General features: G+C 33.1%; 1 protein-coding gene across 2 annotated transcripts in view; it reads left to right on the top strand.

Moving 5' to 3' along the window:
• SEMA3E (semaphorin 3E) overlaps positions 1-25326 on the top strand; it is a 121734-nt gene that overhangs the window by 47089 nt on the left and 49319 nt on the right. For both annotated transcript variants that reach the window (XM_021707505.1, XM_008047956.2), the window contains exon 4: positions 22887-22980. In XM_021707505.1, the coding sequence (XP_021563180.1) occupies positions 22887-22980 (94 nt within the window). The remainder of the gene's footprint in view (positions 1-22886; positions 22981-25326) is intronic.

Below are 25326 nucleotides of genomic sequence, written 5' to 3'. Positions count from 1 at the left end.
AATATTAAATCTAGCCAACTAATATTTTGTTTCTTAGGAAAAACATTCTAGGATATTATTACTCTCCCAATCAAGAGCATCCCACCACTCCCAGGGCAAGAACTTGGCTCCAAATTCTCCTGTTTGCATAATAGTGTGTACTCATTGTAGGAATTTTCACATTGAGACACTCATTATACTAATTACACTTCCCTATGTTGATCCCAGAACATAAAGTTTCTGTTCTGTGATATTCTTTGGAGGATCACTCTGAATTTAAATATTTGTGATAAGGCATTAAAGGAAAACATTTAGACAAAAGCATTTTGCATCTTGTAAAGTGCATTGCAGAAATTACCATTTGTAGAATCTACCAGAATTAACATTTGCTTTTGCACAGATTACAGAAGTGTATGTTGAATTGAAAAAAAAAAGGATATCTTAAACATGTTAGACACAGTGTTTACTCTGCACTGTTTTACCAGTGATCATGTGATTCTAGTGAAACATGCTGGTTACCTGTTTCTGAGTTTTGTATATTTGTTTTCTGTTCTGTTATATATCTAGAGGCAAGAGCCTCCAGAATACTCATACAAATTCAGAAAATATGCAAAGAATATTATCATGTCCCTCTTACTTCTGAAGTATAAATTAATTTTTGTGTTTTGATAATATGAGGAATAAGAAGCAAAGAGAACGTAGAAAATATGCTCTCAGATTCAAGGCCATGCCATAGAGCAGAGTTTGCCATTTCAAGTATATAACAAGTTGCAACAAGTTAGACTGTAGCCTCAGAATCCTAAAATCAGAATGGGTATTTAGTTGTTATCAGCTTTGAAAATAATTTTGGAAAAAAATTCTTCTCTATCCATGTAAGTATAGGATGCTATGGTATAGATTCATGTTCTCTTATTCATATTTCTTTTTTATTCCTGAGAAAAAGTCAGGAAACCCTTAGTCTAGACTTCTCTGATAATCATGAAAGATTTTGCCATTAATCGTATTTTCCAAAACTTCTTTTGTTGATGCTATTAACTGCAAGATCTGTATGGTTCCAGCCAGGGCTGAATGACAAATCGGCTGTTACAGAAAGCGTTCTTTCCCTTGCAGCTGTCCAAGTTCTTGCTGTGCAGATGGTGGATTTATGTTTTCTTTTACCAGCAATTCCTTTCTTTCTTCTCCACACAGGACTGTGATCCTTTGTGATCATGTATGACTCAGTCAGCAATAGAAACATTCATAGGATTGGGGAGTTTTCAAATGTGTTCAAGTAAAAGAGAACAAGGGATTTAGAACTGCGGAATGGTTCTGAAGGCTGTCTGCATACTAAAAAGAGACTATGACTTCCTTCCCATGAAAAGTAGATATTCATGATTTTATATAAAGCATCTTTGTCCTCAAAAAAGAATTTTGATTCTTGTTCCATTCTGTGTGGTCAGAATAACAGTAGAGCAGTCAAGCCCAGAGAAGGTGAACAGGAAAAGCAGTGCAGAAGAGAAAGTCCAGATCTTAAAGCTAACTTGGAGTCAAGATGGTTCTTTTCTTGCCATGTCCGAAGGTCTAAATAATTATCTTCATCCTTCGACTAAATTTTTGAAAATATGCACAAATGTTTATTCATTATTCTTTCTAGCACATTCCACATTGTTTTGCATATTGAAACTATACTTACTTTTATTATTATATATAATTATAAATACACATCTAAATTGTTAAATGCATAACATTTTCTTTTAAGAAACAGGTAAAATTTAACTTAATTGTGTATGGGATATGCTATGCCTTATCATGCAGTGCATAGAGAATTTCAGAAGTTAAATATTGGCTAACACTGAATAAATATTTATGACTACTATTGTTAGATACAAAATTTTCCCTAAAATATCTACACAGTGATAGCATATCAATAACTGTTAAAAAAAAAGTAGCCAATCATAATTACATCTATTATAGTTCTTGGTATTTTATTAAGCAAATGAAATTATGATATATAGACCATGATGCCAATTATTACAAAACTTATTTTGTTTTACTTTTAAAATATGGACCTGCTTTGAATATTGTATAATTTATTTATGTAAAGAGATTTCAAATAAGTTACTTAAGTTGCTTATGGAATTCTATATTAGACTCTACATGAACTGCACATTTTAAGTCATATTAATTTTGATAGTCCAGATAGAGATTGACTAGCCATATGTGATTAATTTTCTAGCACATTAAATATGACTTTAAAAAAATTAAATGCAGATGATCATAAGTTAAATCAATAAAAATCCAAACCAGTGGTATTATAATATTTATAAGAAGACTGCCTATACTGTTTTCCAAGTGTTTAGAATAATTAAATTTCTTTTCTTGACCTGAGAACTAGGTATTTAATTATAATATGACACTTTATAGTATGATCTCACAGAAAATTTCCAGCACATATTGGCAACATTCAATTGATTATATTCTTAGGCTTGTTTAGGCTTATTTTAATCTGCTGCAGTTATTTGTAGTGATGAGTAAGTTGTCCTAATTTTGTACAGTAGGTACTCTTCAAGTTGACTTTTAAACCTTTCTGATATAATTCCAATAATTGTGATAGTTTCCCTGCTTTCTAGAATGAAAAGATCATTTTGAGCCCATCTTGTACATTTATGACCTTAGAGCTAAAATCAATCATTTTGTCAAGGGCTCATTGGTTCATTTTAATGGGAAATGGTATTTGGGCACTATGGTTAGAGAGCTAATGGTGCTTATTGCTTCTTAGTTTAGCTTAAATTTATATTTCACACAATATGGCTAAGATTGAATATCTTTTTATATTTTAAGAGTAACTTGAGTTTCCTTTCCTTTGAGTGGTTCTTTTCCTTTGTTCATTAAAAAAATTTTGACTTTTATTTTTTATTATTTAATTAATTAATTTTTATTTTTAAAGATTTCAGGGGAAACATGTATTTTTTACATGAGTAAATTTTTACTGGAGACTATGCAAAATATACCTGCACACATGTTTATCGCAGCATTATTTACAATAGCAAAAACATGGAACCAACCATGATGTCCATCAAAAGAGTACTGGATTAAAAAAATGTGGTACATAAATTTTTACATGAGATTAGTGGTGGGAACTGGGTTTCTTGTGTACCTGTAACCCAAATATTGAACTTTGTATCCAAAAGGTAGTCTTCCAACCTTCATGCTCCTCTTTAACTTTTATTGATTTTTATAAACTTATTATAAAATTTAAAAAGGAAATATTTGTTTTTTTATCTGAGTGAAAAAATGTTTATTGCTTTGTTCATGTAGGGTTTTTTCTTCATAATTTTAAGTCATAGAATTTGCCAGTCATTCTTTTATGTCTTCTGTATTTTGTGTCTTATTTTAAAAAGCATTTCCCATACCCAAGGTTATATACACTTTTTAAAATGATTTTTAACTTACTTTTATAATCCTATTTCTTGAAATTGTTGATGAATCTGGAATTTGTGTACTAGGCTGTAGGACATGAGGTAGTAATCAAACTTCATTTTTTTCCAGATGGAAGTCCAGTTGTCCAAACACCATTTATGGAACAATTAATCACTTATTGATAGTGCTTTGAAGTCACCATATTAATTTGCATTCTTATGCCATATTGGCTTCATATAACACAGAAAAAGTTTTTAAATTAACTGTAGAACAATAAACAAAACGTTGAGTAAAATCAGCATTTTGCACCATTGGTTTGATATAAAATATCTGATTGCAAACCCTTGGATTTATAAAACATCAGATTTTTTTTGTACATATGGTATACAATGGATTCAAATTTTGTAGTTCTTAAAGCTTTTCCATAGCTTTTTATATGTACTCCTTCCTCTGGTTCTCACAGCAAATGTAGGAGATAGCAGCACAGAAATACATATATTTCTTTACATGTGATGAAATTGAGGTTGAAAGACATTATGGAACTTAAGCAAGATCAAACTGAAACCATTCTTATGGCCATTCTTATTCCTATTCTCCTTTTCCTTCTTTCTTCTCCATTTTTTTCTTCTTACTAGTTTATGAGAAGACAATATCAGACAACATTTTTATTTTCTTATCATGCTTGACATTTTAAATTCATTTGCAATGCGTATATATTACATACATGATATATATCTGTGTACACACACATGCACACACATTCACATACATAAGAGAATATATATAAAATACACTATGAAACATAATGCCTAACATTTGAAAGCAATATGTAACACAAGGAAACAAATATTTTATCTGGAAACTTCAGATTAATAAATGTAACATCGATATTTTTAGTTCCACATATAAAATTAAATCATATGATAAAAATATATCAGTAAATAATTTAACATCATTATAATATATACAAAGAAAATTTCCAACATACATTTGTTTACTACTTTAAAGTTGAACACTTACTGTATAATAGATACAGAAAAAGTAGCATATACATTTATAGAGGAGGAGAAACACATTTACTTAATAATTTTGAAACCAAACTAAGATACAAATTAAAATGGACATATAGGTTGTTTACTAAAATTATGGCATAAAGATTGAAAGCAGAAGTTAGGTAAGGGTTAAAAGTAACATGTATATGAACAGATACCAAATTTGTATATTAACAATATGTTTGACACCATGAAAAATTAATGACATAAATAATATTGCTAACCAATTACAAATGAAGATGTTATATTCACTTAGAGGGTGATTTTTTGCTAAAATATTCAAATGTAGTGTACTTATAAAATAGTGTGTAAATAATGAAGAACAAATAAAAATATAATAGCTTCTCTAAGAGGGGAATAGTTACAGTCAGCTGATTCAAGGCTCTATTGGATAACATTACTTATAGGTAATTTCAGATATTATTTTGCAAAGTCATCATGATCTGTATTAGCTGAGTCACATAGATAAACAAAAGTGGTATCCCCAATTCCAGAACCCTGTACTAAAGATGAAAGGGAGAGATAAGAAAGGCAGTGGAATGTTTTCAAGGGCTGACACTTTGCTATATGGACTACAAGGGCTCTTGTTGTTGGAAAAAGATTATTGTAAGAGTGTGCTATTAGAATTGTCTCTATAATTAATATATGTGGTCTCTCCTCAACTAACCTATTCCATCAAATGTGAAGCAATATGATAATTGGCATTAGAAAGAACAAAAGTAAATTTTGTTTACTAAATTATGCAAATTTATCTTAAAAGAATATAAAACACAAAATTTCATTTTCTATGTCAAGAAACTAATGTAATTACGATTAAAAATTAAACCAGCTGGGCAACCTCATTCAGGTCCCTTCCCACTATGGGAGCTTTTCGGTCTTCTTGATAAATCCTACTTAAAAAAAAAAAAATTAAACCAGCTACGTTGCTGCTCAGTTTTGCTGTGTCAATTTATTGATAAATTGAAAGTATGGTTGATGAATTCTAATTTACTACATTTTGATTTCAGATTGTATAGTACATATTAATGCATTTAGATCTATGTTTATGCTGCATTTGAAAATGATTCAATTAGCATGGGTAGGATAGCATGGGTAGGAACAAAATAACTTACTCTAGATTGTATGTCAGTAGTATCTTACAATGTTCTCTTTGCAAGATAAAAAATTATTTAACAATTCAAGTTGTTTTTCAGGGAGCCAATTTGTAGGTTTTTATTAAATAATAGCTAGGTACTAAATACCAGGGAACTGCTGATTTCAGATTATTTAGTGTTTATTTGAATGAAACTTTCTCAAATATAGTTAGAATATTAAATTTTATGTGTATGCATGTGAAAAGCATATTTCCTAATAAGTTTCTTCATAATTCATTATTTTAAAGAAAAATGTTACATACAAATAGAAAACCCATAAAATGTTCAATTAAATTCTAAATTTTCTCCAAAATATGAGATTGTACCCATATCATAATATATGTTATCAGTAAAATATATTTAACTGCTCTCATGTCTAGCTTTGATATATACTTTAGATTTATAAAGACTTAGGAGCTACATTCTCAAATAAAATTCTAATTTGCTCCATATTGTAATGTCTTTTCTTGTATTCTCACTTGCAATTAACTATTCACATTTAACACCTCTAAACACCTGTAAATGTATAGCATCACAATTCTCAAATTTTTTGTTAATTTGGAAAGGTTTCTTGCAGAAAACAAGAAAGTACTTCCAATTGGACGAGTATTTAGAAATATATTTTTATGAAGTAGATATATCTGTAAGTGTACAGAGCATAAAAACTTCTCTAATCATCATTAATTTAAATGAGGTTTCTAAACTAGTTGGGAAACATTAATAAGATTGTAGCACTTTGACTTTATTGTAGAAACACTAGCTGTGAGCTTGTCAGAGATGAAAACACCAGGAGTTTGGTGTCAGTAAATCTGGAATGGGAGCAGAATTCCATGTTGTAAGGAGTCAGCCAGGGGTGGCTTCTATGGGTGATTCACTGGCAACATGCTGAGAAATATAAACCTTGATAAGATACTCATTTGCCTTTGTGACTGTATTAGCTTTAAACAACCTCCCAAAATATGTGTTACTTTTATTTCTAATGTATTTCTTCTCCAATAATAAAAATTGTTTTGTTTTTTAATTGCTTATATTGACTCAGACTTTTTTTTACATGGATCACCTCATATAATCCTCACAACAAACCTGTGAGTTCAGTACTAGTAAAATGCCCTTTTACAGAGATATGTTGCTGTGCAAATGAGAATTTGGACCCCGTTGTGTTTAAATCACCACTTCCATTTTAAAATTTGAGTTATTTTCCATTTTTTTATGTATGTGTGATTGTAGATAATATACATTGGCCTTTTTTCTGATCAACTCTTTTTTATAAGAAATAACTGATGAAAACATTTAATGTACTTAATGTTGTCTGTTTAAAAATTCAATATATGCACAATACAAAAATCTAGACACTCAAAAAGGTATAAAATGAATAGCAAACTGTTTACAAGCCACTTTCTTGAATCTCATCCCCAAATCCTGTCAAACTATAGTATTATTTTCTTGGATAATTTGGAAAAGTAAAATAAGAGCTACATATTCCATGTAGGACTGTACCATAGCTTATTTTATCAATCTGCATTGGTAGACATTTATGTTGGATGTCTTTTTTTTTTTCATATTTCAAACAATGTGGTCGAGAAAGACTTGCACATTTATCTTGGTTCAGAATAAACTCTAGTCAGGAAAATTTATTGGCCAAATGGTCAAGCTCTCTTTGAAGTTGGTAGGCATCCCCGAAATAATCTTCAAGATCATGGCACTAATTAATACTCTAAAAAAACATATATGATTGCTTTGCTTTCTATCCCTAGTTCAATTTTATATATATATATATATAATATTTAATTCTATTTGTATTTTATAAATAAAATATAAATAAATCATGGAGTCTGTGGTTCAGAAATTCAGCCAGAGCCTGGTAGGGATCACCTGTTTGTGATCCACAGTGTTTAGGGCCTCAGCTGAGAATATTCAAATGGCTGGAGACTGGAATCATCTAGAGACAATCTATTAATTGTGTTGTGATGATTCAAAAGCTAGACTGCACTAGGACTTTGAATCAGAGAGCCTATACATAGCCTCTTCAAGTGGTCTGAACTTTTCACAACATGGTGACTGGATTCCAAGAGGAAGCATTGGGAGTGAATAGACAACTGCACAGAAGAACACATTAAATGAGGGACATTGTTACAGCCATTGTTAGAACATGCATTTCTTATACATTCTTGAGTTTGCTCACAAATTTACCAGGTATATGAACTTTGTTATAAATAACTTATTAACACCAGTTACCAAGAAGGTCATTTGTAAATAACCCATTATGACCACTTGCTCGATTTGCTAGAGCTCTTTCTATAACAAAGATGATAACTCTTAGTCACATTAGTCACATTGTTTGTTTATTGATTGATTAATTTGCCTTGGCTCGTTAGATAATGTTTTCAACTCAGATTAAGTTATATTCATTTGTTTCTTATAAAAGATAAATATTTAACTTTAGTTAGTTTTTTAATTTCATGTAAGAAGACTTTATTTTATTTCTGTTATTGAAATATGTATTTTCCTAATATAATTCAGTATTAAAATGCAGTTCCTAGCTATTGAAATATAGCTAATATGTTGATGAATGAAAAAATTTTATCCTACTATATTACATGTTAATTGTAATCACCTCTTCATTGTAACTTTTCTGTTTGTTAAATTGACAATTAAAGAGGCTATTTTCAGCCAGAACAATCTTCAGCAAAAAAAAAAAACAAAGCAGGTGGTATCACATTACTAGATTTCAAACTTTACTATAAAGCTACAATAATCAAAACAGCTTGGTATTGGTACAGGAACAGGCCTATAGACCAATGGAATAGAATTGAGATTCCAGAAGCAAAACCTCAATTTCTCAACCAACTCATCTTCGACAAAGCCTCCACCACCTACCACTGGGGAGAGGAGAACCTATTCAGTAAATGGTGCTGGGAAAACTGGCTAACCACATGCAGAAGACTCAAACAAGACCCCTATCTGTCTCCATACACAAAAATTAACTCTAAATGGATCAGAGACCTAAATATAAAACCTCAAACCATAAGAACCATAGAAAATGCAGGACATACCCTTATGGAAATTGGAACTGGCATCCAATTCCTGAAAAAGCCCAAAATGCATGGGCCATTAGAGATAAGATAGACAAATGAGACCTCATTATACTGACAAGCTTCTGCAAAGCCAAAGAAACCATTAAGAGAGCAGGGAGACAGCCCACAGACTGGGAAAAAGTATTTGCCAACTCCATGTCTGACAAAGGCCTAACATCTTGGATCTACAAGGAACTCAAATGTGCTGAAAAGAAAAAAACAAACAACCCCATTACAAAGTGGGCAAAAGATATGAACAGACACTTCACAAAAGAAGACATATGAGCGGCCAACAGACACATGAAGAAATGTTCAACCTCACTAATCATCAGGGAGATGCAAATTAAAACTACATTGAGATACCACCTAACTCCAGTCAGACTGGCCATTATCAATAGCTCAAAAAATAACAGATGCTGGAGAGGATGTGATGAAAAGGGAACACTTCTACACTGTTGGTGGGAGTGTAAACTAGTGCAACCTCTGTGGAAAGCAGTGTGGCGATTCCTAAAAGCTCTAAATATCGACCTCCCGTATGACCCTGCAATCTCCCTAATAGGAATATACCCTGAAGAACTCAAATCACTCCATTTAAAAGATACCTGCACACATATATTTATCCAGCATTGTTCACAATAGCAAGAACCTGGAGCCAACCATGCTGTCCATCAAAAGAGGAATGGATTTTAAAAATGTGGTACATATACATGATAGAATACTACACAGTCATAAAAAAGAACAAAATCATGAATTTCACAGCAACCTGGATGGAACTAGAGTCTATAATACTGAGTGATCTTTCACAGCAACAAAGATCTGAGTATCACATGTTCTCACTCATAAGTGAACCTTGGACATCTATTGTAATACTATAAGAAAAGGATCGACAGTGGTGGGAATCTATGGGGGGGACAGAGAGGTCAAGGATAGTGGGATTAATGGTAGTCAATATCTGTCTGGGGATGGGGGGACACCCCTTGTCAGCAAGGGTGCCTGAACGATGCATATTTGTATACCTAACCCTTAACTGTACCCCACAATTTTAAAATAAAAAATATGTTTTTTTTTTTAAAAACAGGCTATTTTCTTAATTTTTATGGAGTTTAAAAGGAATAATAGGCATCACACTTCCTATGTTCAATATTGATTGAATGCCTGAAACATAGTAGGCTGCTTAAAGATTTGTTGAATTATCCATAAATACATCATCACAATTTAATGCTAATAATGCTACAAGAGAAACACAGCATAGGCCATGGAAGAAGTTTTAACTGGAGATGTCTTGGAGACTATCAGTGAAGTCTTTGTCATTTTTTTTCCAGTGAGGTCATTTTAAAACAGCATTTTCTTTTGGATAAGTAGGAGTTAGTGTTGTAGGAAAAAAAACCTGATGGAATTCTCATTCCCCAATAATCAAAGAACTATGGGTACTATCATGCATAGCACTTTTAAAGATAGTCACTTGAGCTGCTGGAATGTTGACTGGATGGTGTAAAAGCATGAGGAATAATGAGATCAACTGTGAAGCGCCTGAATTGCTTTTCTAGAGGTTAGACTTCAATGGATGACAGGAGCACTGCAAGGTTTTTAGAAGGAGAATGGCATGATTATATTTGAGAAGATGTTGAGGAAGAGGTAGGCAACAAAAGATGATGTGTTTTTTTCTGTAAAAGCAGACTTCAGAGAAACATAAAAATGTTTGATGGGCACTTGCTTCAAATAACCTAGGACACCCGGGCATGCCTATCCAGTAGGCAGAGTAATCAGTATGGAATTTAAAAGAACTTGGGGGAGGAGAAAATGTGGGAGCTGTGATATTGGCATAAGCTGAGGTTACTTATGTTGAGGAAGAGAATGGAATCCTGAAGTAATGACTAGGGGACATACACAGAAGAAGAAAAAAATAATTTTGCCTTCGAATATAGGCTTAAGCAAGTATTTATTTAAAAATTCAGGAACAAAACAATTGAGTTAAAAATTTTACTTGGAGGAATTATACTTATATGCCTAATTAAAACAAATTTTAGTAGCATCTACAAGCTATTCCAATGATATTAAAAGACCTACAAACATTTAAACATGCCAGTCAATAAATAAAATTTTCTTTTCTTGAATATACATTTTTTGGATCATGATTATTTATTAAGTACCTTATAAGTACACTCAACCATGCCCAGCAACATAAACACATATATACACACACACCCTATTTATAATGATAGGTAGAATGGGTAAATCTGTAAAATGAATATGGAACTAGGAGTTAGAAGACACTGTTTGAGATTTACCAAGCCTCACTCTTTAACTCTTATTCCTCACCTATAAAAAGAAAAGAAAATATTATATACCCTATTTATTTAACAGGCTTATTTAGAGCATGAAAGAAGATCATATATGCAAAAGTATTTCCTAAATTTTAAAGTATTATACAGTTATAACATATTTTAGGGAAAAAAATGTTTAAAAAAGCAGTTGAAATGCAAAACTGTTAGTCTTAAAGTCAAAATATTTACTCACAAGTCTATGCTCTTAATTTTTTTTGCTTGTTTATTTAGCTTTTGGGAATGGTTTCAAATATTATTTAATAAATATTTTATTGCTTGGCAGAAATGGTAGAGTGAATCACATTCAAAATTAATTTGTGATACACATTATTCAGTAGCTATTATATAAAGATTTAACTGCATATTATGGTTATTCATTCTAAGCATTATGAACCAAACTGCATTTTTGCCTACTTTCCATTGCTGACAGAAATATGTGCAATGAATCTTGTGTATTTTACTACTTTTCTCTAACCACTAGAAATAGTTAACAAATGATTACTTGTTTCTTCCTACAGAATTTGTAATATTACCATTTTATTCTGTCATTTTTCAAAATATCCCAGTGGCACTGAGGGCAATCACCATAATAGGAGTTCATGGAGTGTATTTGTTAATGGAGAACTCTTGTTTTAGTAAATCAGCATCACATTTAACACCTGATATGAACTCATATTTATTGAAAGTAGCTTACAGCAGTCTTGCTGGGTTCTCAAGTCTTCCCTTAAGGCATAAAGAGGAAAACTCCCCTGGAAAGATCTACCTTTTACAGTTAAAGACATTTTTCTGATAAACACGTGTATCTTCTTACATTTGTTGTTACTCTCAAAAATAGGAGGAGCCATTGAAAAATTTCTTCATATCACACTGAAACAAAAAGGACAGCCCACATGTTAATACCAGCAATACCTTGTAAATTTAAAACACACTACTCAGGCAGAAATTCCAGCTGTTAAAACAGAGATAATGGAAAGCCAGCGTAAGCAGTGACCAACATTCTCAATAGGGTTAAACACCAGCATTACACATTGCTTGAACCATAAACGCGATTGCTTTGGGGTCATTGACAATGTCATCATGCCTCAAGTTTTCTGGTTGATTTAGTTGCTGAATTCCACTTCATGGAAGAAAATTATATTATTTACTTTTTAGTATTTTATTGGATTGTTCATTACATTAAACATTGCATATAAAACCACAATGAACTAAAAAATATAATGTGAGAAACTTCATTTTTTAATATATAGCTAATATTAAAGTTAGCTTGATCTATGTAAAGTCAAGCAATAAAAGTTTAGAAACTGGCTGCTTTCTACGTTAATGTTAATACTATCCAGTCTATGGTAAATTTTCTTTGTTCTACTTTTTAAAAATTTCCATATCTCAGTTGTATAAAGTTGCAAAAATATCATATTGAGTTCAGAGGAATGAAGATAAATTGGATTAATGTATATTTTTATCATGTGTAACTTCACAAGGTAAAGAAAGTCTCTACTCTAAAATCACAGAATGAAAGATCAATGAAAGTATTAAAAAACTACTGCCAAGTCAGTAATTTAATAAAAATGAAAAACTCAGTTTTTACTCTCAATTCAATATTAAAGTTTCATGATCAACATCAAGAGCATCAAGAAAATATCTTTAACTCGTAAAAAAAAGTCATGTGGGAAAGGGAAGGCTTAAGTAGCATATGATTGCACCTCCATGTCACACCTCCACATTCCCTTCAATTTACATGTTGTCACTAATGAAGTCTTTGGGGTAAAATAAATCATTTTTGTAACTCAATCTCTTGTTTTGTTTTTAATAACTGCCATGGCATGCTAAGTTATGTTATATTTATCTGAAATTCTGATGTTTTAATACTGACAAGAGTCTATCATAAATTGTAAAAGTATATGCAATAATATATTATCTTCGTTGACTAGCTGGGGAAATTAAGAATGAATCTTTTCTTCCTTTAGTTATTTTAGCAAACTAATAAGTTTTACTAATACCAATGACAATCAAAATATAGAAAAATATAGAACCATGATGTGTTTTATAGGCGGCCCAAAGAAAGCACGCACAACATAGTATAATAATTCTTACAGATATTCTAGTTTAAAATCAACAGTTATGTTTTTCTGAGTTGCTTTGTATCTGTTATGTGCAAGGGTCACACACAAAAGGAGATAAAAATATAGCTTGTTTTTGGAAGGGAAGTATATTTATTCAAAGAAAATAAACGGTTATGAACCCTTATTCTGTGACAGGTGTTTTATTTGATACGGTGGATTAAATGATAAATGCCACATGGATGGCTTACTCATGCAAACCCCACAAAGTCATAGGTAGGGACAACAGACAGATAAACAGACAATTACAATACAAGGGGGACCCCCCCCCCCACCAAAAAGGCATTATCTTTTGGAGGGCAGGCCTCTTGTAGTACACTTGGAATTTGTTCCTCTGGATAAAACAGTCAACCAAAGTTCTTATCTGGAAGTTTTGCGAAGATTGTATCATGATTTGCAGAAGAAATATTCCCAGTTGTGTCAAACAACTGATTCTTTCACCATGGCAACACACCTGCCCACACCACACTGTGTTCAGCAGTTTTTGATCAAAAAACAGCATGACCCCCGTGCTCCACCACCTCTATTCCCTCAATCTTGCGTTTACCTTTTTTCTTTGTTTTCCCCATGAAAAAAGTCCTCAAAAGAAATCATTTTTTTCAATATGGAAGAGGAGAAACCAGAAAACAGCAGAAGACTAAAAGGCATCAAAATTGGCAAGTTCAAAAACTGTTTTGAGTAGTGGAAATGGTGACTTATAGGTGTATTACATCAAACAAAGAATACTTTGAAGGTGACTAAAGTTTAAACATGTAAGAATAAATACACCATTTTTTATCAATAAATTCCAGGTATTTTTGGATCCCCCTCATACAAAGTGGTAAATGGTATATGAGAATTCATAGGAAGCTATGAAAGAACACAAAAAGGGAAAGTAATAGATACTAAGACAGGCTAAGGAGTCAGATCAAGATTCCTGGCAATGATAAGGTCTGTGAAGGATTTTTTTTTTTAATATTATGTGGGCTTTCTTATCCTAAATGCACTAGTGAGCCTAAGCAAGAGATATTTGGAAACCTGCAAGTAGTTCAGAGTGGCTGGTACACAGACTATAAAAGCAGTATTTAGAGATTTTGAAAAGGACCTCAGGATAAAATCCCTTATATAAAATTCTAAGGATTTAAGAGTTTATTCTAGAAGCTATGGGATTCAATAAATGAGTTTAACCAGGGAAGTGATAAAAGAAAATTTCCATTTAAGAAAGAGCTCTTAGCAGAAGAGCAGAGAATGGATGACTGGGACCTCAGAGACAGTTCAGGTGGCTGGTGTGAAAATCAAGGTGCTAAGTGGTACAGGAGTGAAATAAATAAGTGCCAGGAAGAGGGCAACAGTGTCAAATGTTAAAGAAAGAACTGGTAAAAATAAGAGCAAAAAGTATAATTTGAGCAATTCTAAGAAGACTGTAGAATGATGAGGTTTAGGACCTTATTTTATTTGTTACTGTTTCCAGTTTCAGGCTCAGGTCCTGGCATACAGAAAACATCATTTTTAAAAAAATAGTGACATAAATGATTAACTTATCTTCTCCATTAAACATGGCATGTGAGGTTGTCTTCTGAGTTTGAAAGGTTTTAAGTAGGGTGCTTAACTAAATAACTGCTCAAAGAAATTATAAAAAGGCATAACTGGAGACATAAATTAATTGATAATTTTGAGTGCTAGCCCCAAATCACTGATTGTCAGTGACTGTTTTATATTTTTGAGTGTTTTCTGTAGCACTTATCATAGCCTCGGTTTAAGACTACTATGCAGCCATAAAAAAGAGCAAAATCATGAATTTCACAGCAACCTAGATGGAACTAGAGTCTATAATAATGAGTGACCTCTCACAGAAACAAAGATCTGAGTATCACATGTTCTCACTCATATAGTAGACCTTGAACATCTATCGTAATACTATAAGAAAAGGATTGACAGTGGTGGGAAACTATGGAGGGGGAGAGGGAGGGGAAGGGAGGTGGGATTAATGGTAGTCAATATCTGTCTGGGGAAGAGGAGACATCCCTTATCAACAAGGGTGCCTAAATGAAGCATATTTGTATACCCAACCCTTAACCGTGCCCCACAATATTAAAATAAAACATATCGATTTAAAAAAAAAAAGAACGCTCAGCCTCACTAGTCATCAAAGAAATGCAAATTAAAATCATACTGAGATACCACCTAACTCCAGTCAGGATGGCCATCATCAATAACAAAAAATACAGATGCTGAAAAGGATGCGGTGAAAAGGGAATGCTTCTACACTGTTGGGGGGTGTGTAAACTAGTATAGCCTCTGTGGAAAACAGAGTGGCAATTCCTAAAAGATCTAAAAATTGACCTGTCATACAACCCAGCAATCCCCTTACTGGGAATATACCCAGAGGAACTCAAATCACTCTCTGAAAAAGATACCTGCACACGCATGTTTATTGTAGCATTATTTACAATAGCAAAAACATGGAACCAACTGTGCTGCCCATCAAAAGAGAACTGGATTTTAAAAAAAGGTGGTACATATGCACGATGGAATATTACGCAGCCATAAAGAAGGACAAAATTATGAACTTCGCAGCAATTTGGATGGACTTAGAGGCTATAATACTTACTGATCTATCACAGAAACAAAGAACGGAGTATCACATGTTCTCACTCATAAGTGGACCTGGAACTATTGTAATACTATAAGAAAGGGACTGGCAGTAGTGGGAAACTACCAGGGGAGGGCGAGGGAGAGATCAGCAATAGTGGACTGCCAGGGAAGGGGGTGCACATCTCATCAATAAGGGTACTTGCATAATGAACATTTTGTATACCAAGCCCTGAATTGTATCCCACATATTTAAGATAAAGAAAATTATTTTAAAAAGAATGGGAAAGCCGGGCTCGGTGGCTCAGCCTGTAAACCTGCGTCTTTGGGAGGCTGAGGTGAGTGGATTGCCTGAGCCCGCAGGTTCGAGACCCCCTGGGCAGCGAGACCTCATCTCTACAATAAATCAAAAAATCAGCCGGGCGTGGTAGCGCACGCCTGTAATTCCGGCTACTCGGAAGGCTGAGGCGAAATGATCGCCGGAGCCCAGCAGGTCGAGGCTGTGGTGGTCGGGAGCGGCCACTGCACTCCGGTCTGGGCGACAGAGTGAGACTCCAACTCAAAAAATAAATAAATAAATAAAAAGAATGGGAAGTACATACATATGGATAAGAGTGTTTACCAAAGGAGGTGAGAGCTGATTAAGAAGGAGAACAAAGGCCGAGTGCAGTGGCTCACACCTGCAATCCCAGCACTTAGGAGGCCGAGGTGGAGGATTGTCTGGGCCCAGGAGGTCAAGGCTGCAGTTAGTCATGGATGTTCCACTGAAATCCAGCCTGGGCGACAGAGTGAGTCCTGAACTCCAAAAATTAAATTAATTACTTTTTTAAAAAAGAAGGACAAGAAATAAGGTACTGCTCTATTTGGGGGAAAAAAAAAGAAAAAATAGAAGGGTCCTAACTCTGGAGCCCTGAAGAGGGTCAGAGAATATCTATGTTGTGATGGATAATCATGTAGAGGTACTGGAACGATGAGATGCTGTGCCAAGTCAACCAAACATTCAAGCACTGGTTGATGAGGCCCCTCATGTGGTGCTGGTGTTGGGACCGAGAGGGAGTGGCCCTGAGGATCATGCCACTGAACAGATAGGAAACACGAGTTTCAAGTGTAGAAAGGGCATGTGGACATGGAAATTATCTGGCATATGGATGGATTTCAGGCATGGATGAGCCCTGAGAAGCAGCGGCTGTGATAGTGGAAGGTATAGATGTCAGTGAGCGCCAGCAACAAAGATGTATAATGTTTGTAGATGGGATGGGAAGTATGGTCTTTCTTTTTTTTATTTTAAAGATGTGGGGTACAATTCAGGGTTAGGTATACTCATGGTCATTGTACAGATAAAGTTTGGGCCTCACTTTGTTCCCCACTTCACCTGGTTTGAGATCAGGTACCCTTACTGATGAAGTATGCCCCCCCATCCGCCTGCACCCTGGCAGTTTCCCACTACTGCCAATCCATTTCTTGTAGTATTATGATAATTGTTCAGGGTCTGCTTATGGGTGAGGACATGTGATACTTTGTTCTTTGTTTTGTGATAGATCCTTGAGTATTATAGACTCTAAATCCATCCAAGTTGCTGTGAAGTTCATATTTTGTCCTTCTTTATGGCTGCATAATATTCTATCATGTATATGTACCAGAAAGGGTTATGGTATTGTAGTTTGGAACTTTCCTAGGAGAGAAAAACAATAATATTGTCACCTGGAATACAAAGTGTGGGAGAAAAGGGAGTCATATTTGAAGGGATAGATGGGAAGCAATAATCTCATTGCTGTATTACTTTACTTTGGCTGCTGTAATAACGTTACCACAAACTCTGTCACTGAAAACAGTGCAATCTTTAAATTTATTAGTTCTGGAGGGGAAGAGTCTGAAATGAATCTCATTGGGCTAAAATCAAGATGTCAAAAAGACTGCATTTCTTCAGGAGGCTTTTCATTTCCTTGTCTTTTCCGGTTTTTAGACATCACCCACATTCGTTGGTCATTGCCCCATACCTCCATCTTCAAAACAAGCCTTTGTAGGTCTAGTTTTCCTCATACTACATCACTTTGGTTGGTTCTCTGCTTTCATCTTCACATTGTCTCTCTTTGTAGAACCCATATGATTATATTGGACCCACCTGGGTAAATCAGGGAAGTCTCCCACCTCAAGTTTTTAAACTTGACCACTTCTCAAAGTCCCTTTTGTCATGTAAGGTAACTTATTCACAGGTTCCAGGAATCATGACAAGGACATCTTTGAGATTTGATTATTCTGCCTGTTATGGAAACTATAAGTCAATTAAGACAAAGAGATTTCAGAAGCATGTTGCAAATTGCATGTTGTGTTAGGAATTTATTTACCATGAAGTAAAGATTTCAGAAGACATGGTAGAAAAGTTTGAGAGGAGTAATAAAATTGGGCCAGAATGTGATTTTAGTATTCATATGATCGCCAATAGAAATAACCTTTCTGAACTTGTTCATTTCATGATTCATTCAATGGAAATGTTAAATGTGTTATGAAAAAAGATTGACAGGTTAAAAATGGGATATTTTTCAGTATGTTCATAAAAGAGGAAAACTTCCAAGTTTGATTAGCCTTAACTATACACTTATTTTTAAACAATGTCATGAAGCATTGATTTATTAGTTTGATACAAAAGTAATTGCAGTTTCAGATTGTGAATTTTAAATTATGAAATGTAGGCTCAAACTCATCTTTATTAATCAAAATTGGAACCATTAGAATCAATACATTTTTGTCAGCGAGAAATAAATTTGTGTATTCCAGTAGCATAAAAATTCATGCTTTGGGATTCTATGAACTCTCAGAAAGTATTTTCTGCATCCTGTTGGTTGTGGAAGCACTGTCCCTTCAAACAGTTGTTGAGATGCTTAAAGAAGCGGTAGTCAGTTGGTGAGAGGTCAAGTGAATATGGCAGATGAGGCAAAACTTCATAGCTCAATTTGTTCAACTTCTGAAGCATTGGTTGTGTGACATGCAGTCAGGTGTTGTCATCAGGAGGAACTGGGCCCTTTCTGTTGACCAGGCTGCAGGCATTGCAGTTTTCAGTCCATCTCATTTATTTGCTGAGCGTGCTTCTCAGATGTAATGGTTTCACCAGATTTCAGAAAGCTGTAGTGGATCAGACCACCAAACAGTGACCATGCCCATTTTTTGGTGCAAGTATGGCTTTAGGAGGTGCCTTGGAGATTCTTCTTGGTCCAGCCACTGAGTTGGTCATCAATGGTTGTCACATACAATCCACTTTTTGTCACATGTCACAATCTGATTGAGAAATGGTTTGTTGTTGTTGTATAAGAGAAGATGACACTTCCAAATGACAATTTAAAAAAAATTTTGATCAGCTCATGAGACACCCATTTATCAAACTTTTTCACCTTTTCAATTTGCTTCAAATGGTGAATGACCATAGAATGGTCAATGTTGAGTTCTTCGGCAACTCCTCATGTAGTTTTAAGAGGATCAGCTTCAATGATTGCTCTCAATTGGTCATTGTCAACTTCCAATGGCCAGCCACTATGCTCCTCATCTTCAAGGCTCTCGTTTCCTTTGCAAAACTTCTTGAACCACCACTGCACTGTACATTCATTAGCAGTTCCTGGGTCAAATGTGTTGTTGATGTTGCCAATTGTCTCCGCTGCTTTATGACCCATTTTGAACTTGAATAAGAAAATCACTCAAATTTGCTTTTTGTCTAACATCATTTTCATAGTATAAAATAAATATAAAATTAACAGCAAGTAATGTCATTAGCAAAAAAAAAATAAAGTAAGAAATGCACATTAAAATGATATATATCATGACCACATTTAATAATGCATTCCAATATAAAATGGCAAATATCAACAGTGCAAAAACCGAAATTACTTTTGCACAAACCTAGTCAGTGAAAATTATAAGCGAGAGTTTTGAGTTCTTATTCTCGTATTGTCTTCTTTTGTTTAACTGCTCAAAACTATAAATTAAACTACCTTAAGGTATTATTGCACACTGTGTGCTTAAATAATATTTATCAAGGTCACTCACACATTTGTCACAGGCATCTGAAAGGTTGTGATGAAACTACTACTTGTATTAAGGAACATGGCTGGGCTCAAAATAATAACAAAGTGAAGCTTCTTTTGATCATAGACATACTTGAATCCCAAGTCGCTCATATGAGAAATGTCAGCCCTTTACTAGCTTTTTCCAAATCAGATGTTATTTAGTAAAAACATCATAGTGGCCCTTGATAAAGAAAAAAAATGACTAATATATTATTGTTGTAACTTTATTTCATTAGGTAACTCAAAAATAAGATAAAAAACAGATAGTATAATATAACTGTTTTTAAAGGCATACTATGATTCAAACAAAGAAAATTGACAGTGCCTCTATTATATGACGGTTTTGATGAACAAAAAGAAATATGTGGCATCTGTGCTGTCTAATTATATCATAACCTAGTAATTTAAGTGGTCATCTAATAATTAGACAACTTTTGGCTATAGGGTCAATGTATACCTGTGCAATGATAAGGTGGGAATTATAGAACTTTTGTGGTTCAAACCAATTCTTTATTATTTTGTTACAAATATTATAAAATACACATTACAATAATCTAACTTAAGAAGAATTCCAATCTATAATCTAATTTGACATTGTCTACCACTTTTGCATTATCTGACTCCTGGCATATTATTAACCACATGTTGTCATGCATAGATAAAATGAATGTATCTTCTAAAGATTTGAAACTTTCTTCTGTTTTGTACATAAAGAAAATGGTACTTATCTAAGATACTTACCTTAAAAAATCACTATTTGGCTTTAAAATTAGAAACTGCAGAAAACATGCATTTTAAAAATTAAAATGATAGAAATGTCTATCTTTAATATATTAAAAATGTAGATTTTTAATAGTGAGGCAAAAAGCAAGCCAAAAAAGTTTAGTTTATTATTTTTAAATGATTAATTGTTGACCTAGTTCTAGCCATTAATGACATAAATATGAGGTAGGTATTTGAAGTCTTCTGGAGAAAAGTGAAAAGAGTTCAGTCAAGGTACATCTGAGTTTGACCTGAAGCACAGATCTATGAGAATACATGCATATTCAATATTCAATGTTCATATATTCCCAGTGTCAAATTTGAGATTTAATAAAAGAATATGTTCTACCACAGACTCAAATAGACTTGCAAATTGCATAGACTTGTGTCTCATACATATTTAAAAATTTCAAGATGATTCTGGGTTATACTTAATTATTTTCAAAATGTTAGGGTGCTAGGTTTCTTGTGAATATAGTTTCATGTTGCCTCAATCAACTTCTCTCGAAAGTTGAGCATATTCATATGTCAGATACTTATCACCACCACAGACACATGCTGAAATTCAAAGTCTTCTTAAGAGTTCTACTTATGAGAATCTGACTTTCCTGAGAAATTATGATTTCATTTATTTCATCTAATTCTGCAGTTCTACAAACTTCGGGATTCTTTTGATCTTAGAATTCACTCAGTTTGTATTTTTTATTTATTTCATCCACTTGACAGTTTAAACTTAAATGGATTTTTTTGCTTTTGCTCCCTTGGATAAATAAGCAATGTTTTTGTTTTGCTCTTGTAGTTTCAATTTTAGTATTTAAGGTGTCTAATTATACCCATTGGATAGAATGACCTCATCAGCCATTAGGGACCAAAAATTAGTTCAGCTACAAAAAATCTTGATTTAAGAAAGCGATCAGTATCTCTATCAACTTTCTATGACTCTGACTTTTAACTATAGTAGAACAAATATAATTGTAGACCCTATCTCCTATGTATAGTGTACAAAATGGCAGTGACTAGAGGAGTAACCAAGTATTACATTCAAATACTTGGTTACTTCCTCCTCCGTATGGAGTTCTGGGTCTGTTTTGTAAGTTTAGATGAAACTCCTTCAGTATAATTGTTAGCGAGGCAGACCTACAATTCTTTCTCATTTGGACAGATTGAAAATTGTCATCTGTAGGAAATGAACACCAATATCTTTCAAATTACTTGCTGTCATTTGTGCTTTTTATGCTTTCTCCTAATTTGCATATAGTAGATATAGAGATAAGCCTTTTCTTGCTTAAAATATTAATTTAGGCACGCCTCTAAGTCAGGAGGCAATATTTGTTCTATAGGCTATGTTTCAAATCTAAGGATAAGATTGGAGGGTAATTGTGGTTGGATGAATACAGTATTTACTAGAAAGGTTTTGAAATGGCAGAATCAGGATGCTGATTTTAGAATATCACGGCAAGAAAGAGGAAAGTGTGCTAAATAAGAATGGCAAGACAAAGGAGAACAGATAATGTGGAGTAAATGGGGTGATTAGCAAAGATAAAATTAAGCTTTCAAGAAGTGTGCTCAACTCTCAGAGTTACGGGGGATTTTAAGATTGTTTATAGTTTCATGATTCACAGAGGAGCAGAGTTGCACATAGATGTCAAATTGGGCAATATCAGTGATGTTCTATTGCAAATTCGTTTTCTTCTAATATTGATTTTTACCATCACTTTTCTAAACTACCTTCTTTTACCCAAACTGTTTATAGCACACTTAATGAGTATTAATTATAAAACAAAAATTCTTTAATGTGAATTTTGAAATCTGGAAACATTAAGAGAAAAGTTCTGTGGTTATAAATTATTAAATGTGGGTGCTTATAAAAAAGAATATTTGATGAAGAATAAAAATGATTGACAATAAATATTCCAAATTATTGATAATAAATTTTATTATTAGTCTTTTCCAAATTATTCAAAAAATCAATAATGGCATTTCTGGAATAAAAGCTTAACTTTATTTTTATCATTGAATCTCTTTTTAAGTAACCTTTTGCAACAAGTCTACATTTCTTTGGAATATTTAGCTGACACATTTCTGAAAAATGAATACTGCCTGATCAAATGATTAAAAATGCTTATTTCTTTCATTTCCTCACCTGCATACTCTTTGAGAGGAGTGAGAGAATTCATGTGGGTCTGCAAAATTCATGTGCTTATTTATAAAAACTAGTTTGTTTCTAAATAAATTGAGGTTACTAGTACTTTTTTTTTTACTATTTTATTTACTGTTTTACTATGTATTTACTATTTTATTAGTGCTTTATATTTAGAATATACGTTTTGTAAATAATGAGTTGAATATATTTTATCTGAGCAATTAAATTGTTATTAACATTGGCACACTCACAATGACTTTTCTGGTTTTCTTTCAAGGATCCTCTGTTTCATCTGGAATCACACAGATCAGAGCGCGGAAGGGGCAGATGTCCTTTTGACCCCAGTTCCTCCTTCATCTCCACTTTAATTGGTAATTATCATTGCCACAGACATCAGGTGGTAATCGTAATGATTTTTGAAACTTATTTTTCAACTTCAGTTACATTCTTTCAGCATTTCTTTAGCTACTCTTCCTTGTCATATCTACTTTCTGGTGCTCGAAGCAATGATATTAAATTTCAAGCTGTGCTTACTTGAGTAATTTGACTCCAAAAGAAGTGCAGATGCTATGAAGTATGTGTGTCTCATTCTGAAAAAAATTAAAAATCACTTAATACTTGATACAAGACATTTTGTATATTGTATGGTGTCATTTATCACTCACAAAATGCACTTATATAAAGACCTTATAAATATTTTGCCAGAGAAACTAAACTATTTTAAGATATGTTAAATATTTGTGTTTCAATAACTTTGTGATTTTAGAGAACTTTTAATATTCTTACTCATACCTTTCTCTGGTATCAGTAGAATTCAACAGAAAATCATCTCAGTTGAGAACTCCAAATATATTTATCTAAATTTCTGTTACTCTAGAATGTAAACTAGAGCGATTGACCCACTCAAAACTATCACATGTTAAAATAATGGAATAAGTTGACAATGTTTGATCTAGATTCCAATTTGATTTAATTTAATTAGAGGAGGTACCCAAGAGTCTCAGTTAAGACACAGCTAAGTATTTTTCCTTTGTCGTTTATACTATTTGGGGTTGAAAATGGCACACTTGTCAAAGTATTTCAACATTGTGATGGTACAGATAGATAAGTTCCTAAATACAAAACTGAAGAGATCAATCCCTGCCATCTAACATAGATGCTAATTGGAATGTTTTTGTTTGCTCTGTGCTAAGATGTTCTGATGTAGGTATGGTACAGATGTGCAAGGTTCTATTATTACATTTACAATGTTTAGAGCTATATGCTAATACTAGGTCAACTTCTTTGTAAAACACAAGAGAGTATAACATAAGTCATAAGGACTTTGTATTCTAAATAAACCATGAAACGTAAAACTCTTCACTGATGATTAAAATACAATATGCTTGATTTACAACTGATAGAGATGCTGCTGTGTATTCTTGAGGATCTGTGTTCCCTGAACTTATTCCAGACCTTTGATTTTGATGGGCCTTGCATTCCACTTCTACTCCCCCATCTCAGTTCTGGCACTCAGACCTCAAATTCCAATTTTTTAAAAATTAACATAACAAAAATCTCATGTTAGGTCTAACTAATGGCAAAAGTTTGACTTATTGTCAGTTTCATAATTTGATAAGGCTATAAAATGAGATTTTTCATGTAATTAAATTTTTCAGGAGCTTTAATATAGAGGTGCAATATTTTTAAAGAATAAATTATTTTTTAAAATATTAATTTAAAATATTTAATTTTTTCTTACAACTCACCTGTGTGTGTGTATGTTCATGCACATATGCACATATGTGTGTAAAGAGAGTGTAAAAATGGGAGACTTTATGGTGATGAAGTTGCCTAAGACACATTAGACCTTGTAGAAATCAAAACCTTAGGAGTGACGGACACATTTAGTGAATGCCACATCCATAAATGCAAAAAATTTCAGGGAAATTGACAGAATATGAATTCATACATTTGATAGACTCATACAATCTTTTCCAAAGTCTTTAGCTATTTTTGTAACTTTATACATTTAAGGTTTTAATGTCTGAATAAAGAAACTTTCTTCTGTATTTTGTACTATATACTATCTTGCACAGACTAGCCCTTTATAAATATTCAGTGGAATACTAACTCATGTTTCTAAACAAATAAAATATAAAATTTGGAAGTTTAAAAATAAGAATAATATAAAGGGAATTGGAAGTCACAAATTGCACAGTAAACACTGCTTCTATAGGGAAATCTAAGAATATAAGAAAAGATCAATTATTTTTAACATTTCACTTAAATAGTTAAAAATAATTTCTATAGCCATTCTGCCACTCACCAGCCTCCCCAGAGTTTGTTTATGCATGAAGCCAGGAATTTAAAACTGAGTTTTTAAGAGGGGAAATATTACTGGAGGGACATTTCCAAGTGAGTTTCATTGAACTTCTAAATCAAATTACACTATGCTGAAATGTGAAGTGCTTACCATCTGGGTGGCTGTTTCACTTATTCAGAAGAGAAATCAAATCAAAAGAGCCCTCCAAGCCAAACACAAAAGTTATAGAATAATCCCTCCAAAGAGAAGAAATAAAAATATAATTCTTCACATTTATCCACTCACTTTCATCCCAAAGTACCTTGGAGAGATCATTCACTTACTGTGGAAATGCAGCAGCCACTGTATAGAAACCTGATAACCTATGTGAGCCAGAAACTTTTTTAAAGAGGGGAAGTGAAAATAATTCACC

This window comes from Carlito syrichta, unplaced genomic scaffold, assembly GCF_000164805.1.
Source record: "Carlito syrichta isolate Samal-C Ts95f unplaced genomic scaffold, Tarsius_syrichta-2.0.1 Scaffold119098, whole genome shotgun sequence".
Taxonomy (NCBI): Eukaryota; Metazoa; Chordata; class Mammalia; order Primates; family Tarsiidae; genus Carlito; species Carlito syrichta.
The sequence above is the reverse complement of the archived record's forward strand: the minus strand, read 5'-3'. Positions and strand labels throughout refer to the sequence as shown.